This window comes from Phyllobates terribilis, unplaced genomic scaffold (assembly GCF_046119375.1).
Source record: "Phyllobates terribilis strain yellow unplaced genomic scaffold, ASM4611937v1 Scaffold_85__1_contigs__length_6476398, whole genome shotgun sequence".
Taxonomy (NCBI): domain Eukaryota; kingdom Metazoa; phylum Chordata; class Amphibia; order Anura; family Dendrobatidae; genus Phyllobates; species Phyllobates terribilis.
The window spans coordinates 4,625,296-4,643,205 of NW_027362845.1; the positions used below are offsets into that span (position 1 = coordinate 4,625,296).

At 42.4% G+C, this 17,910-nt stretch overlaps 1 protein-coding gene across 1 annotated transcript in view; it reads left to right on the forward strand.

Annotated features, from left to right (window-relative positions):
- The window catches only part of LOC141197669 (uncharacterized), a 29,191-nt gene extending 23,321 nt beyond the window's left edge, over positions 1-5,870 (forward strand). The window contains exon 7 of the mRNA XM_073662755.1: positions 3,053-5,870. Coding sequence (XP_073518856.1) covers positions 3,053-4,122 — 1,070 coding nt within the window. The 3' untranslated portion in view covers positions 4,123-5,870. The remainder of the gene's footprint in view (positions 1-3,052) is intronic.
- Positions 5,871-17,910: the final 12,040 nt, after the last annotated feature.

Below are 17,910 nucleotides of genomic sequence, written 5' to 3' on the forward strand. Positions count from 1 at the left end.
AGCTCTGCAGTATTATAAAAAAGTTCACTTTAAATGTCTAATATGTCTTCTCATCTGACAGAAAATATTGGCCCTTACGATAGTTTAGATTCCCAAGAGCCACCGAGCCCCATACTCCAATTACCCCAGAGAGGTTTCACCACTAGTTACTCATTTTTCTCTGATGGAGAATGTTGAGTTTGATCATTTCAGTAGATGTTTTATTGTGTATAGTCACAGTTTTTGACTTTGTAATCCTCTGATTTAACCCCTTCCCACAGTCAGTTTTGTGTTTCTAATCAGGCCCCATTTTTCAAATCACTTTATGTGGTGATAACTTTGGAATGCTTCACAAAGGATAATAGGAAACAAATGTACGTTACAAATAATATTCCAACTTCTTTTGAATCTGACAATACCCTATATACGGTTGTACACTACTGTCTGGGCACATGGCAGGTTAAGAAGGGAAGGAGCGACATTTAGCTATTTGAATGCAGATCTTGCTGGAATAGTTAGCAGACACAATGTATTGGGGACACTGTTCATGGTCACCTGGAAGCTCAAAAGATGGCCACCACGAACAGGCTTGCCTTATCTAACCCATTTACAGATTTCACAAATTAATAATAATAATATTTTTTTTTATTTTTATAGCGCCAACATATTCCGCAGCACTTTACAAATTTTAGGGGGGACTTATTCAGACAATACAGAATAAGCATATCTCATATCGAAAGGAGTGAGGGCCCTGCTCGCAAGCTTACAGTCTATGAGGAAATGGGGGAGACACAAAAGGTAGAATGTACATATATTGTATAATGCAGCCTTGATATACTAAATAGGATAAATAATACATGGACTGGTCGCCTGCCAGTATGTGTGCAGTCCTGACCGAGGCTATTATGTGCATGGTTGGTATGAACCTTAACTTGAAGAAGATTTTAATATGGGGGAAAACTGGGATGGACAACTGGGATGGACAGATAGTGTGTGGAGTCGATACGCCAGTCTAAAGAAATGGGTTTTTAGGGTCCACTTGAAACTGTGGGTATTGGGAATTAATCGAACTGTCCTGGGTAGTGCATTCCAAAGAATTGTCGCAGCACGCGAGAAATCTTGGAGACGGGAGTGGGAAGTTCGGATTATGGAGGATTTTAGTTTTAAGTCACTGGCAGAACGGAGGCCACGTGTAGGGTGGTAGACTGAGACAAGGGAGGAGATGTAGGGGGGTACTGAAGCATGGAGCGCTTTGTGGGTAAGCGTGGTAAGTTTAAATTGAACTCTATATTGGATGGGTAACCAATGCAATGACTGGCACAGGGAAGAGGCATCGGTGTAGCGGTTGGCGAGGAATATGATCCTGGCTGCTGCGTTAAGGACGGATTGGAGAGGGGAGAGTTTAGTAAGAGGGAGCCCGATAAGTAGAGAGTTGCAGTAGTGCAGACGAGAATGAATAAGAGCTACAGTAAGAGTTTTTGCCGAGTTAAAGGTGAGCAAAGTCCTGATTCTTGAGATGTTTTTGAGGTGTAGATGACACAAGCGAGTGATTTGATGTGAGGAGTGAAGGAAAGATCTGAGTCAAAAATGACCCCAAGACAGCGGGCTTGTTGCTGGGGAGTAATGGTTGAGCCACAAACGGAAATGGCAATATCGGGCACAGGTAGGTTAGTGGAGGGAGGAAATACGAGTAGTTCAGTTTTTGACAGATTCAGTTTTAGACAGAGGGAGGACATAAATTACTTCTTAAATTTACGTCATAAACACAAATTACTTTGCTCATCATCCTTTAACCCCTCTACATGGATCTGGACTAACACAGAGATCCCTAGGCTTGGGTCACTGTGTTACCTGCAAACTCAGAGAAAATACGAACTCAGAAGACACAAGAGTAGACAGTAAACGGGCCGGGGTCACAACAGGAAACAAATACACAAGCCGGGAGCTGAGCACAGAGGACTGAACCAGAGGAGAACAAGGCTGTATCTAGCAGCTTCCGGCAATATGCTTCCAGCTTTAGTAGGGTGCGGTGCTCTCCAAATTGCTGAAGCAAGGAGCAGATTACTCCAGCTGGACAACACACACACACATACTGCCAGACTGGATGGTACTACAGGTCCCAGGCACCCTAATCTTAGTGGCTGGACAGTGCCTGCGCCGCCCAGAGCTTCTGGTTCTGACGTCTCTTCCATCACCAGCGCCACCTGCAGAATGAATAAGGCGGCGCCTGGTGACAAAAGCAGACAAGTCACACAAGTCGGAGCAGGAGGAGAAGTAGACGACCCAGAGGAGATGGGACACACCTTTTGCAGAAGCCCTAATGTAACAAAATGGCAGAAAACCAGAGCTGTAGAAATCCTCATAAAGTGACTCCATTTTGGAAATTATAACCCTCAGTGAAATAATCTATAGGAGTAGTGACTATTTTGACTCCACAGTCACTCTCCAGAAATTAGCACGCAGTGGATGTTGGAGAGTGAAAATTGCAAATATGCCATTTTATTACCCAACACATAGTGCCCAGATTGTGCTCCAGGAGACACACACCGTAAATTAAGTGGGTTCTTCTCATTATAGTAATACCAAATACATGGATGATAAATGAGATTTAGGCACATAAACTACTGCGAAGCTCAGAAGCGAGAAGGATATCTGACTTTGGAAGAGCTGATATTGCTAGATTGGTTTATGGAAGCCATGTTGCTTTTCAAAAGCCTTTGAGCCACTAATGATGTGGAAACTTCTGTTTTTCCATTGACAGATGATGGATCTGAGTGGGGACTTGTTTTTTGTGAGATGAGTAGAAGTTTTTATTGGTATTATTTTCGCCTACATAACATCATTTTGTGGCTTTTTATTCCATATTTGGGAGGCAGAATGAAAAAACAGTTGAACACTACGCTCTACTGGTCCATCCTATGAGGTTTTCTATTAGACAGTCATTGTTCTGGTGAATAAGTGAATTTTTTTTTATATAACTTGCCTTTTTACGGACAATTTAAGTAGAAATGTTAAAACATATAAAATTCAAGGATTTTTTATTAAAAATAATAATTGTTCTTATTCTTGGCAGATGTCTGTACCAGGAGATCAGAGGGACAGCTGACATCTTCAATTTTCAAATCAGATAATTTTCAGATCCAACAGGATACAATTGAAGTGAATGCCATTTCTCCAGATTTACCATCATCGCTTCACAGCCAAGATCTGTCATCTGATCCTTTGAAACAGGTCCTGTCTTCTGATTCATTACCGACTACTAAGGAAAATCAAAGTCACAAAATAAGCATTAAAAAACAAATTGCTCCTAAAGCAAAGAAGCCATTTTCACGTTCAGAATATGGAAATAGTTTTCCTCTCAAAAAGTCTTTTCTTAAACCTCAAAAAATTCACACAGTGAAGAATAAATTTTCTTGTTCAAAGTGTGGGAGATGTTTTAATCAGAAATCAGATCTTGTTAGGCACCAGAGAACTCACACAGGAGAGAAGCCATTTTCCTGTTCAGAATGTGGGAAACGTTTTACAGAGAAATCAATTCTTATCACACATCAGAGAACTCACACAGGAGAGAAGCCATTTTCCTGTTCAGAATGTTGGAAATGTTTTACAGAGAAATCAAATCTTATCAAACATCAGAGAATTCACACAGGGGAGAAGCCATTTTCCTGTTCAGAATGTGGAAAATCTTTTGCAACGAAATCAAATCTTATCAAACATCAGAGAATTCACACAGGGGAGAAGCCGTTTTCATGTTCAGATTGTGGAAAATGTTTTACAGAGAAATCAACTCTTACCAAACATCACAAAACTCACATAGGGAAGAAGCCTTTTTCCTGTTCAGAATGTGGGAAATGTTTTACAGAGAAATCAACTCTTACCAAACATCACAAAACTCACATAGGGAAGAAGCCTTTTTCCTGTTCAGAATGTGGGAAATATTTTAAAAATAAATGGAATCTTATTATTCACTACAGAACTCACACAGGGGAGAAGCCTTTTTCATGTTCAGACTGTGGAAAATGTTTTACAGAGAAATCAACTCTTACCAAACATCACAAAACTCACATAGGGAAGAAGCCTTTTTCCTGTTCAGAATGTGGGAAATGTTTTACAGAGAAATCAACTCTTACCAAACATCACTAAACTCATATTGGGAAGAAGCCTTTTTCATGTTCAGAATGTGGGAAATGTTTTAACCAGAAATCGGATCTTGATAAGCACCAGAGAACCCACACAGGGGAGAATGTCGCAACTACACCCAACTAGTCTCTGTAGAGACTAGAAAGGCCCTAGCTGCACACCTAAAAACACCACCACACACCCAACTAACTAATAAGCCATTGAGGAGTTTCTCATACCCCCAGAGGAACCAGAGGGGAGGCTGCAACACACTCTTAACAAGGGGAAAGGAAAGTATGAAGTAAAATAGAAAAAAGCTGAATGAGAAACAAAAACACATTCATATAGGGCAAAGAAGGCAAGCTAAGGAGAACCAAAAATAAAAGGAACAAGTATAATCTCCCCGAAACCTAACCTTGTTAGAATTAAAAGGTACTGGGAGGGAAAGCAAACTGACCGGGAGGATAGTTTCACCTTTGTGGTGAAACTTACAAAATTTATCCTCACCAACTGTAAATGTAAACCTGTCCTTTTATAATGACCACGGACAAGATAAAGGTTCCCAACTCACATCAGGACCACAAGATCCCAGGTACTTTCAGCTGCATCACAATGAACTTAATTATATGTACCAAATGTCCAACTGGGGGTCTGTATGTAGGGGAGACAGGGCAAAAACTTAAAAAAATGATGAATTCTCATCGCCACACAATAAAAGAAAAAAAAGAATAGATCTACTTGTGGCCAAACATTTTTACGGCCACAACTGCTTCTCCCTCTCCCATACTGATAGTTCTGCTTCACGTCACTTGTCTTATCTATTGCATTATTCCTGTGCCCTGTTGTGTATAAATATGTGACTCTTCAGATTTTGTATTATACTATATCTGATGAAGAGACCTGAGTAGTCTCGAAAGCTTACTGACTAATGGCTAACTGAAAAGATTGTATCAACCACTGAGAACTTTCAAATTTTAATGTTTTTCTCCAAGCAGCAATTTTAAGATCTCTCCACAGGTGTTCAATGGGATTTAGATACGGATTCATTGCTGGTCAGAACTCTCCAGCACTTTGTTTCCATCCATTTTCTGGGTGCTTCTTGAAGTATGTTTGGGGTCATTGTCATGCTGGAAGACCCATGACCTAGGATGCAAACTCAGCTTTCTGACACTAGGCACTACATTGTGCCCCAAAATCCTTTGCTAATCTTCAGATTTCATGATTCCTTGCACACAGTCAAGGTACCTGACCAAAGGCAGCAAAACAACCCAAAAACATCTTTGAAGCGCCACCATATTTGACTGTATGTGTTGTAAATTTATTGATTATGTTGCGCACCTTGGACAGCGGAACATCCGGATCTCTAAAGATGGACTTATAACCTTGAAATTATTGATATTTTTCAACAATTTTGGTTCTCAAGTCCTCAGACAGTTCTCCTTTTTCTGTTTTCTCCATGCTTAGTGTGCCACACATATGTACACAATGCAAAGATTGAATCAACTTCTCCCTTTTTTATCTGGTTTTAGTTGTGATTTTCATATTGCCCACACCTGTTACTTGCCACAATCACGTTTGAACAAGCTTCACATGCTTGAAACAAAGTTGTTTACCCACAATTTTGGCAAGGTGTCAATCATTTGCCCGACCTATTTTATGTGGTTTTGTGTGAAATTATGTTAAATTTGCCTTTTTTTTCTCTGTTTTCTTGTGTTGTTCCAATACACACAAAGGAAATAAACGTGTATAACAAAACATGTAACTGCAATAATTTTCTGGGAGAATTACTTCATTTTCTGGAACAATTTAAAGGGACCTAACACTTTTGACCATGACTTGTTTTTGTTGCCTTTTTAATTTGTTGCAGCATATCATCCTCTTCATGTTCAGCTATATTAGGAGGCTTGTAGCAAAGTCCAGTTAGCAGCTTTCCATTATTACCATTTCCATGTACATTAACCATACTGATTTTACATCAGGGATGTAAAGCTCAAAACATGCAGAAGGCCAAAATGAAAAACTTGGACAAAATTGTGGACCATCCAGTATACAGTATAATGGGCCCCACATAGTCCTCCATACTGAATAATGGGTCCCACATAGTCCTTCATACAGTATGATTGGTCCCACATAACTTTCCATCCAGTATAATGGGCCCCACATAGTTTTCCATACAGTATAGTGGGTCCCACAAAGTCCTCCATGCAGAATAATGGCCCCACATAGGTGTGGTGGTTCTGGTGTCGTGGGTCAAATATAATCAGCATGAGTTGGGCATGTGTGCTGTACATTGTCGAAGCTGCCCTACATGTCGTCATAGAGCTTGAGGTCTTAAGTCAGCGCAGTTCTCCATGAACCTAAACCCTTTCTTCCTGACAATTATCTCCTTAAGTTCCCGCTGACTTTCTAGTGACGTAGTGGAATCAGCAGTATTTCTGAAGACACCACCTGTACTTCAGCTTCTCTCCTAATTCCCTGTAATCATTTTGAAAGACCTTTCACCTCCCTCTAACTTTGTCATTGGTACCAATGTGTACCATGACTGCTGGGTTTTCCCCAGTCCCACCCAATAATCTGTATCTGATCGCATGAAGATCCCCCTGTTAGTGGCACACAAAATGTGTGTGTTTCGTCTTAGTTGTCTGCCACCAAATTGTATATAGGATCTATTTGTCGGAGAAATCACAAATGAACACTGAGTAGTGTCTCAAATAGGCTTTTTATAGGAAAAATCAGGAACCTTTCCACACATTACCTCATTGTCTTATCTCATAATTATGGCTGACATCTGTCGCTAATGGGTCATTATTTTAATATGTAAATTTAGTTAAGCTGACTCTCAAATCAATTAAGTCCGTCTTGCACATAAGGTTCAAAGGTCAATCAGTATAGTCACTTATCTTTTATTATTCTGTAATTTCCCTTAAAGAAATAAAGATCATCAGCAAGCTCTTATTATCAGATTAATATGTTAGTCAATAATCGTTAGGAATTTTCTATAATTCCATGTTCCACGTAGTATGTGGATCTTTGATCAATATGAGGTTATTGGTACAATGTGGTACGGGGAGGAGGAGGGCATTTTGGATTGTCTGTAATTCTTAATACATAAAAGTATGGAGTTCCATTTTTATATAACTTCCATAATCATACAGTATATTTATCTATAACACCCCAAATTAACTTAGGAATTATCTTAAGGACCATAATCTTCCACTTGACGAGATAATGCAAAAAAGTACCTGACCCACCTGGAACCAAGAATTCACCTTACTTCATACTCCCGATTCCCTTCCAAATCCACCTCAATTATGTCTTGAGGTCCCCTCAAATTTTTTTAAAAGAGAAGAATGGAAAGAATTATTGATTTTCCAGGCAATAGGAAGCTGCAACTTAACTGTCACAGGATTTAAAATTTTAATAATTTTATAAGGACCTACAAATTTAGGTGCAAACTCTCTAGATATTATCTTTAAGCGCAGATTTTTTTAGGACAACCACACAAAATACCCCACCCTAAAGACAGGAGCCTTCCTACGTCTGCGGTTAGCAACTCTTTTGGTCCAGTCACTATCTGCCAAAAGATACCTTTCGACATCCCTCCAGACCTTAAAGAGGTTGTCCACTACTATTAACAATGCCCCTGTTACGCTCACGCCCGGACTAACTGGTGTGAGAGTGGTTAGTGGTCCCACTGGGCCATGAACCGAGGAGTGCATGGAGGGGCGTGACTAAGGGCCTCGCTATATCCGACCACGAATACACTGCGGCTTAATCGACTCTGTGGTCTGAGGAGGGACGTGGGAGGTGGCCCAGGTGCTACTCCAGGTCAGACCCCGGACACAGCTGTTGACCCACACCGGGGAATGCAGAAACGGGCAGGCACAGCTGGTATGCAGACAGGCGAGTACTGGCAGGCACAGCTGGTATGCAGACAGGCGGGTACTGGCAGGCGCGGCTGGTATGCAGACAGGCGGGTACTGGCAGGTGCGGCTGGTATGCAGACTGGCGGGTACTGGCAGGCATGGCTGGTATGCAGACAGGCGGGTACTGGCAGGTAGGAACGCAGGCTGGATAGGGACCAGTACAGACTGGGATACAGGAACAGAGCCGCAGGTGTGGTGGACAAGCGGAGCAGAACCGCAGGTGCGTTGGACAAGTGGAGCAGAGTGAAACCGCAGGTGCGGTGGACAAGCAGAGCAGAGCAAAACCGCAGGTGCAGTGGACAAGCAGAGCAAAACCGCAGGTGCGGTGGACAAGCGACGCAGAGCGAAACCGCAGAGCAGAGGGTGCAGGCAGACAGGATAGGGCTCTGTTCACATGCAACAGACTGGGAAACACAGGAAGATAGTTAGAACACAGGAGGTAGAGACGGAGGCAGGGAGATGGGACAAACAGAACCAGATACACACAAGGTACTTACAATGAAGTAGCGAGTGGACACAAAACTCACAAACAGAAGTACAGAGACCATGAGTTGGAGTTAGGTGCAGGTTCAGACACTGCAGGAAAAGGGCAGGTACGGACATAGAGACAAACAGGTAATGGGCTAGGACACCGTTCATACATGAACTGAACCTGGAACAAGATACAGGAACGAGCCTGGGAACTCAGCCCCCAGGGTGGCGGAAACAGACTAGAAGTCACAGATACAGGTAACGGGCCTGGGTATACAGCCCCTAGGGTGGTGGAAACAGACAAGATACAGGACAAGACTTGGCAACTCAGTTGCACAGAACACACTGAAAGAAAGTGTTGCTCAGGCACCTCCTACTGGGTGGAGGGGGTTTAAGTATCCAGTGACTCACAGCAATAGGCTGGGGACGCATTAGGAGTGCGCACACTGTAACTTTAAGAATCAGGCAGTAACGGCGCCGCCGCCCTAAGCAATTAGACAAGAGACATGCACACAGCAAGTACTGAAGCAAAGTGTGCAGCCTGGACTGATAGGTAAGTTGGCGGTCTTGCATGGTGGAAGATGGTAAGCCATGCCAGCATTCCGCCTGGGATATTACAGTCCCCATGGAATTAAATTGTGCCAACAAGTCTTTTTGTAAATGCCTTGCTTGTTCTTTATTGCCTGTGAGCGGCGTTATTGCTGGCCTCTCACCAGGCATCACGTGACCCCGGCTGCAGCCGGCTCCGACATCTGCTGATGTCACGTCAAGTTCCGGCTGCAGTCGGGCATGAGCACGTGATGCACTCCCCCTTGATTGATGGGCTGTGGGCAGGGTTGCATCGCACATCGCAGCCCAGCATCCACCGCACGCTTTCCCTCTCTGCTTTAGTTGGGAAAGAGCAATAAAAAATCAAATTGCACTCGGACCAATGTTAATGAATGAGTGACATCTCATCTGCGATTTTTTTTTTCTCAGCTGAAATCAGGCTGAGAAAAAATTCACAGCATGCTGCGATTTGCCACGTATCTCAGGCGGCGAGACTTGCCAATGCAAGTCAATGGGTGTGTGAAAAAAATCGCACATCACTCGGACCATGCGAGTGCCGTCCGATTTTCACGCCCCCGTCTCTTTAAAAGCCGGCAATTCATCAGCCGCATACAGTTAACAATACATCGGTACCTGACAATATGAAAATAGAAAGAATAGCTATACACATAGAATAGATAGAAAGGTGTCAGTCATGTATATAATTAGTACAGTGACAGTGCTGGCTACTGTACTTGTCATTTATTGTTAAATTAAAGGATTTATTAAAAAAATTTGGTGTGGGGTCCCCCGTAATTTTATTGTCTAGCAGAGGTTAAGCAGATGGCTGGGGCAGATTTTTGAAGCCTGGGAAGGGGGTAATACCCACAGAGCTTCCCAGGCTACTAATATCAGCCCCCCAGCTGAATACTTAGCCTTTACAGGCTATTAAAATGGGGGATCCACAAAAAATGACTTGCTAGCAAAGGCTATGCAGACAGTTGGGGACTGATATTAATAGCCTAGGAAGGGGCCATGAATATTGGCCCCCTCCGAGGCTAGAAACAGCAGCAATCAGCCGCCCCAGAAGTGGCGTATCCATAGGATGCACCAATTCTGGCACTTAGCCTCCGCTCTGCCCACTGCCCTGTAGCGATGGCAGTGGGGTTATAGGGTTGGGGTTGATGTCAGCTTATAAGGCCAGCTGACAACAAGCCCAGGTTAGTAATGGAGAGGCGTCTATAAGACGCCCCCATTACTAACACCATAGTGAAAGTGATATGTGAAATAACTACAACAACACCATGAGTAAAATATTTTATTTGAAATAAACACAGAGACCTTTTATTGTTCTAAATTAAACCCTACCTACCATAACGCCCATTCCAGCTGAAGCCAATGTCACCTGCAATGAAAGTTAAATAATAAAGCAACCTCATCCTTACCTAACTAGAAACACTAGCGATCTTAGGCCACGGCCCAACTATCAGTATTCGGTCAGTATTTTTTCTCAGGAGTTGGAGCCAAAACCAGGTGAGTAACAATCAGAGAAAAGGTATAATGGAAACAAGTCACCAATTCTGCATTTATCCCCCATTCCTGAGAAAAAATACTGACCGAATACTGATAGTGGGACCGGGGCCTTAGAATAAAAAACTGCATTGTATTGACATCAGGGGTATAGATTTGAGTAACTAACTCAAAACCAACGAGGAATAAAGTGCAGATTTTTGGGGGCACATGATACAATACATACAGTTGAAACCAGAAGTTTACATACACTATATATAAAAAGACACATCTGCATGTTTTTCTCAATATCTGACATGAAATCAAAATAAAACTTTCCCGTTTTAGGTCCATTAGAATTACCATCATTTTTTATATTTGCCAAATGCCAGAATAATGAGATAATGTTTTAAGGCATTTTTATTACTTACTGCAAAGTCAAAAGTTTACATACATTTCATTAGTATTTGGTACCACTGCCCTTAAACTAAATGACTTGGGTCAAACATTTGGTACATCCTTCCACAAGCTTCTCACAATAGCTGGTCGGAATTTGGGCCCATTCCTGCTGACAAAATTGATGTAGCTGATCCAGGTTTGTAGGTCGCCTTGCTCGCACCTGCCTTGCCCATAAATTTTCAATAGGATTGAGATCAGGGCATTGTGATGGCCACTCCAAAACATTGACTTGTTATCCTTAAGCCACTTTGTTACCATTTTGGCAGTATGCTTCGGGTCGTTGTCCTTTTGGAAGACCCATTTCCACCCAAGCTTTAACTTCTTGGCTGATGTCTTGAGATGTTGCTTCAGTATTGCCACATAATCTTGTTTGCTAATGAAGCCATCTATTTTGTGAAGTGCACCAGTCCCTCCTGCAGCAAAACAACCCCACAACATGATGCTGCCGCCCCTATGTTTCACAGTTGGGATGGTGTTCTTAGTAGTGTTGAGCGAGTATGTTCTATTAACCCTTTCGCCGAGTATGCTCGGGCCGAGCTCCGAGTATTTATAGCTGCTCGGTGATATGGTTGAATCGCTCCCGTGTGCATGATTTGCAACTGTTAGACATTCCTCACATGTAATAAAACTGTCAAACAGTTGCAAATCATGCACACGGGAGCGATTCAACCATATCACCGAGCAGCTATAAATACTCCGAGCTTGGCCCGAGCATACTCGGACAGAACATACTCACTCAACACTAGTTCTTAGGCTTCCAAGCTTCTCCCTTTTTCCTCCCAACGTAACAATAGTCATTATGCCCAAAAAGTTGAATTTTAGTTTCATCAGACCACAGAACGTCTCCAGAAATTAAGGTATTTGTTCCTGTGTGCATTTGCAAACATTAAACTGACTTTTTTATGTTTCTTTTGGAGTAATGGCTTCTTCCTGGCAGAGTGACCTTTCAGCCCATGTTGATATAGTACTCGTTTCACTGTGATAATTGACACAATCTTACCAGCTTCTGCCATCATCTTCACAAGGTCTTTTGCTTTTGTTCTTGGGTTGATATGCACATGTCGGACCAAAGCACATTCATCGCTGGGACACAGAACCCGTCTCCTTCCTGAATGATATGATGGCTGGACATTCCCATCTTGTTTGTACTTGCGTATAATTATTTGTACAGATGAACGAGGCACCTTCATGTATCTTGAAATTGTACCCAAGGATGAGCCAGACTTGTGCAAGTCCACAATTCTCTTTCTGATATATTGGCTGATTTCTTTAGACTTTCCCATGATGCTGCACAAAGAAGCAGTGTGTTTCAGGTGTGCATTAAAATACATCCACAGGTGTGTCTCAGAAGCTTCCAAAACACATGACATCATCATATAGGCAGTCCAGAATTGTTTAAAGGCATAGTAATCTTAGTGTATGTAAACTTTTGACTTTGCAGTAAGTAATAAAAATGCCTTAAAAAATTCTCTCTCATTATTCTGGCATTTGGCAAATATTAAAAATTATGATAATCCTAATTGACCTAAAATGGGAAAGGTTTAATCTGATTTCATGTGTCTTTTTATATAGTGTATGTAAACGTCTGGTTTCAACTGTAAATACACCGACTCTGCTAAAGGACAACATGTCCCAGCAGTCCCAAAAAACATACACCAATGAGGACACGGCAAACATGGCCAGCAATGTAACTCAAGTACCACAACGTCACCACAAGTAAGAAATGATTATATCTGCCTAAAAAGCAAACTATACGGGCGGCCTGGATGAACGGATCTGCCGGCACCATACTGGAACTGCTGTGGAACAACTGGTCCCAGAAGTCCTGGCTGAGGAACCATTGTTACCAATGCAGCAGACATGACAGGTGAGTGGAATGAATGGGAAGAATTGTAAAGCAAAAGCCAACGATCCAATGGACCGGCCGTCTACACTACTGCGATAGACACAGATGGAAATATATACAAAGTCCATAAGGGAGTTTTATCGTCTCTTACTAAACGCATTGGCAGAGAATTATTAGGAGAAAATACAAGTGTGAATGGTGAATCAGATAGTGATTCACAGGAAGCAGATACATCATTTACAAAAGAAAACTGAACGTGTGCACAGGGTCCGACTGTAGAATACATATAGTGAATCACAACTGATCATTAAACATTATGTAAATTGTATGTCCACATTCCTGAATAAGGAAACACATTGTTTTGATGTAAAATTGAAATTAAATATACATCGCCAAGCCGAAAAACAAGGAAATATTAGTAGATGAAAAACAAATCATTTTTGAAGTTCATACCATGGGGGGACTCCATGTTTAGAGTCAGGATCCAATAGGCTTCCCTCAGGGCCGGCTGCTTTTTCCAGCTGCCACCACAGGCCACAAGATTGATCTTTTCGAGTCCGAAAAATGATTAACATGAAGTGTCCTGTTTATGTATTATGGTAAAATGTTAAACCGCACCAGAATACCCGGAGTTGTTGGTGATGTTGATGTGTTCGGCGATCCTCTTCTTCAGTTTACGTGTGGTATAGCCAATATACTGAAGGTGACGGCTACTGCAGAATATACCGTATACCACATGACTGGTCTCGCAATTTATGTCCCCTCACAAGATTTTGACCTATTTCAAACAATAGGAAATGTAAATCCCTTTATACGGTTATTAACAGTTACAAAACATTTCTTCAATGAGTCCGAAGAGTCTTCCACTCCAAATAACATGACGGCAGAGATTATGGAACATAATGATGCTACACTTACAGTCGTTGAACAGATTGCCTTACTAACTTTGTCTTCATTGCAGGATCCAGATTTTTCTTTGAATAAACCACAAGATCGAGGAATTAACATCATCCCATCTAACCCTGCATACTATCCTCTGCAATCCAGGGTTCCAACTTTAGGTTTATTTCAAACTCTAGTTGAAAATGACCTTAAAAATTACATGGTGGTATCTGTAATATGAAGCATAAGGCTAAGTGCACACGATGCGTATTTGAAGCGGAAATTTCCGCTTCATTTCCGCATGTCCTTTTTCCTGGAAAACGCATGCGGAATTTGTCATGCGTAATTCGCGCGTTTTGCACATGCGGAATTGCCTTGCGTTTTCTACTGCATTGTAGATGGCAATTCCGCATGCGTAAACGCACAAAGAATTGACATGCTGCGGAATTTTCCGCACAACAAAACGCTGCGGAAAATTCCGCATCGTGGGCATTACAATTGCGGAATGCCATAGGGGACCATGGCAGAAGGCTAACATGCGTAATTCATGCGTTTACGCTGCGGAATTTTCCGCACAAAATACGCATGAAATACGCATCGTGTGCACATAGCCTAATAGTAATTTTGATATGCTCCAGTGGTTAGAGAACTTCAACAAAATGTTAGTATAACCATACAGCATTTAGACAAATGTGGATGTGTTGTGGTATTGGACACCGAATTGTATTGTAACATGGCTCTTTCCATCCTCAGCGACACAAACACCTACACCAGCTTAAGGTCTGTTCGTACTAATGCATTTAAATCTGAGTTACCAGAATGTCTGTGTCAAGGATTCCACACGATCCCGATTACTCATAGAGACCACCCACTGTGATCTCTGGAGTGAACAGCTCTCTGCTGCCCCCTATTGTCCGGACAATTGCACGATTAGCTGACGATCAATATAGGCGGCTGCAGGCTGTTCTCACTACGTAGGTATTGGCAAGCTAGCAGTGAGCGTACGACGTACACACCACCTTCCAACACATGGAATATATGTATACACCCTTGTACGATCGCTGTCACTTCACAATAACCCAAGAAAGATTATTCTTTGCCACCACCAATCTGTTTTTCTGGCCGATTGGACGCCTTATAGGTAGCGTGTGGCTTCGGAAGAGGAACTATTACAGAGCAAAAGAAACAGCTATTAAATTTTATATTTAAAGAAGTTGTCCACTACTTTCACATTGGTGCCCTATCCATAGGATAGGGCATCAATGTGTGATTGCCTGGGGTCCCGCACCAGGCACCCCTGCCGATTAGCTGTTATCGGTGACAGCGGCTGTAAGTGCTTGCCTGCGGTGCTTGGCCGTCCATCTGTAGTGGCTGCCGCGGGGTACTGAACATCCACCTCCAATTGAATTGAATAGGAGGCAGATGTGCAGTAACAAGCACCGGCCACTACAGCTTGAAGGCCAAGCACCGCAGGTAAGCACTTCCTGCCGCCGCCGGCCGCCACCACCGATCGCAGCTGATTGGCGGGGGTGGCGGGTGCGGGACCCCGGTGTTAGAACCTTGCTGTTAGGTTTTTTTTCCTTTGCTGGTCACATGACCTTGTTGGCCTATTTAATCCTGCTCCGCCCTTCTGGCTTTGCTGGACTTCATTGTATATCTACTTTCTAGCTAGCCTGTGCTCTGTATCTAACTCTGTTAGTTTGCTTGGTCTACGGACCTCTATGTTCTATCTATTTTGTTTGTTCGTCTGTCTGCTACTATTTCTGTTAGGAGGTGTCCCATATTCCTCCCAGTCCTTAGTACTTGTAGGGATTCCCTCCTCACATCTATAGGTCTCCGTACAGACTAGATTAGGACTTTAGCAGGTCTGATCGCAGGATCAGGTTCCCTGTTACATCGTAGGGATTCAGCTGAGTCTTATAGTAGGGACAGATCTCCTCTCTTTCCTTAGCTTTGGTAGCAGAACATAACAGTAAGTCCAGCCTGCAAATTCTCTAAGGAAAGATTTTTTTTTTTTTTTTTTTTTGTTCCATCATGGTGTCGGTTCAGGATTTGGCTAAACACCTGCAGGGACTCTCTCTGGAAGTGGCCGAGCTCCGTCAGCACGTGAGTAACTGTCCTGGAGCATATTTCTTGGAGCCTAAGGTATGTTTGCCGGATTTATTTTTTGGTGAACATCGAGAATTTTTTTCATTTAAAAATGCTTGCTTATTGTATTTTCGTTTGAGACCCAAGTCCTCTGGGGATGAATCCCAGCGCGTAGGGTTCATAATGTCACTTTTGCGCAAAGAGCCTCAGGAGTGGGCCTTTTCTTTGCAACCTAGTGATACATGCTTCAGATCAGTGGATAGTTTTTTTTCTGCTTTAGGACTATTATATGATGATCCTGACCGTGTGGCATCAGCTGAGACTGAGTTGAGACGTTTAAAACAAGGATCAGGTAATGTCGAAAAATATTGTACTCATTTTCGTCGTTGGTCCACTCAAACAGGGTGGAACGATTCTGCTCTGAAAAGTCTATTTCTTGCTGGGCTCAGTGAAAGGGTTAAAGACCTGCTAATTGCTTATCCTACACCTGAGGATTTGCAACAGGCTATGCAATTAGCTATACGGGTGGATAGAAGACTGCGTGCTAGGGTTAATGAGAGCAAATCCTCTGCTATGTCAGTTTCTGGTTATGATAATGTGTGTACTAACAGTGGTGAACCGATGGAGATTGGATCGGTGGCACCTCGCTCTCAAGAAAACGATCGTCGATTTTCTGAAGGCTTGTGTTTCTATTGCGGAAAATCTGGTCATTTGATTAAAGGCTGTGAGCTTCGTATGAAGAAAGAAAAAAAAATGGTCAGTCACGCCCGTATTGCCTGTTTAAATTCCAAGGGTATATTTTTAGCTGCTTCCACGATTGCTCAGGGAAAATTAATGGAATTTCGGGTGTTTGTTGATTGCGGGTCTACACTGAATGTAATTGATGGGGGATTCGTGGAAAAACTCAATTTAAAACCTGAACCTTTATCATCCCCCATTGCTGTGGTTTCTGTGGATGGCTCCCCTTTGAAGAATATTACTCTCAAGGTCAGTGAATTTCCTCTCACTATTAATGGTGTTCACCATGAGAAATTGGATTTGGTAGTGTTGAATAACTTGCCTTCTCCAGTAATATTGGGTTTGCCCTGGTTAAAATTTCACAATCCTGTACTGGATTGGTCTACCAGTGAAATTAAATCCTGGAGCCATAAATGTTATGACAAGTGTTGTAACGGGCGTATTGCAGCTTTGGATAGGGGAGAATTGCCTGTTCCTATTCAGGATTTTTGGAGAGTTTTTTCTGAGAAGGAATCGCAGGTTTTGCCTCCCCATAGAGACTATGATTGTTCTATTGAATTTGTCCCTGGAGCGACTCTTCCTAAAAGTCGTTTATTTAACCTTACCATTCCTGAGAGGAAGGCTTTGGAGGAATACATACAGACAAGTTTGGCCACCGGTCACATTAGGCCCTCTAAGTCTCCTGTGGCGGTTGGATTTTTTTTTGTAAAAAAAAAGGACGGCGGTTTACGTCCTTGTCTGGATTTTCGTGAGATTAACAAAATTACGGTACGCAATCCTTACCCACTGCCATTGATTCCTGATCTGTTTAACCAGTTATTGGGGGCCAAGTGGTTCTCTAAAATTGACCTTAAGGGGGCATACAATCTGTTGCGCATGAAGGAGGGTGATGAATGGAAGACTGCTTTTAACACTCCTGTGGGTCATTTTGAGAATCTGGTTATGCCTTTTGGTCTTACTAATGCTCCTGCATTTTTTCAGAATCTGATTAATGACATCCTTAGACCTTTGATCGGTAAAAATGTGGTTGTGTATTTGGATGACATTTTGATTTATTCGCCAGATCTGGAGTCTCATTGGCGGAGCGTGCGTGAGGTATTACAGTTATTAATGGACAATTCGCTTTTTGCTAAGCTGGAGAAATGTGAGTTCGCTGTACAGAGAATTAGTTTTTTGGGCTACATTATCTCCAGCAAAGGTTTTGAGATGGATCCGGTTAAGGTTCAGGCTGTGCAGGAATGGCCTAGGCCTATTGGTTTGAAATCGATACAGAGGTTTTTGGGTTTCGCCAATTACTACAGAAAATTCATAAAAAATTTTTCTAGTATTGTCAAACCTCTGACTGATCTCACCAGGAAAGGTGCT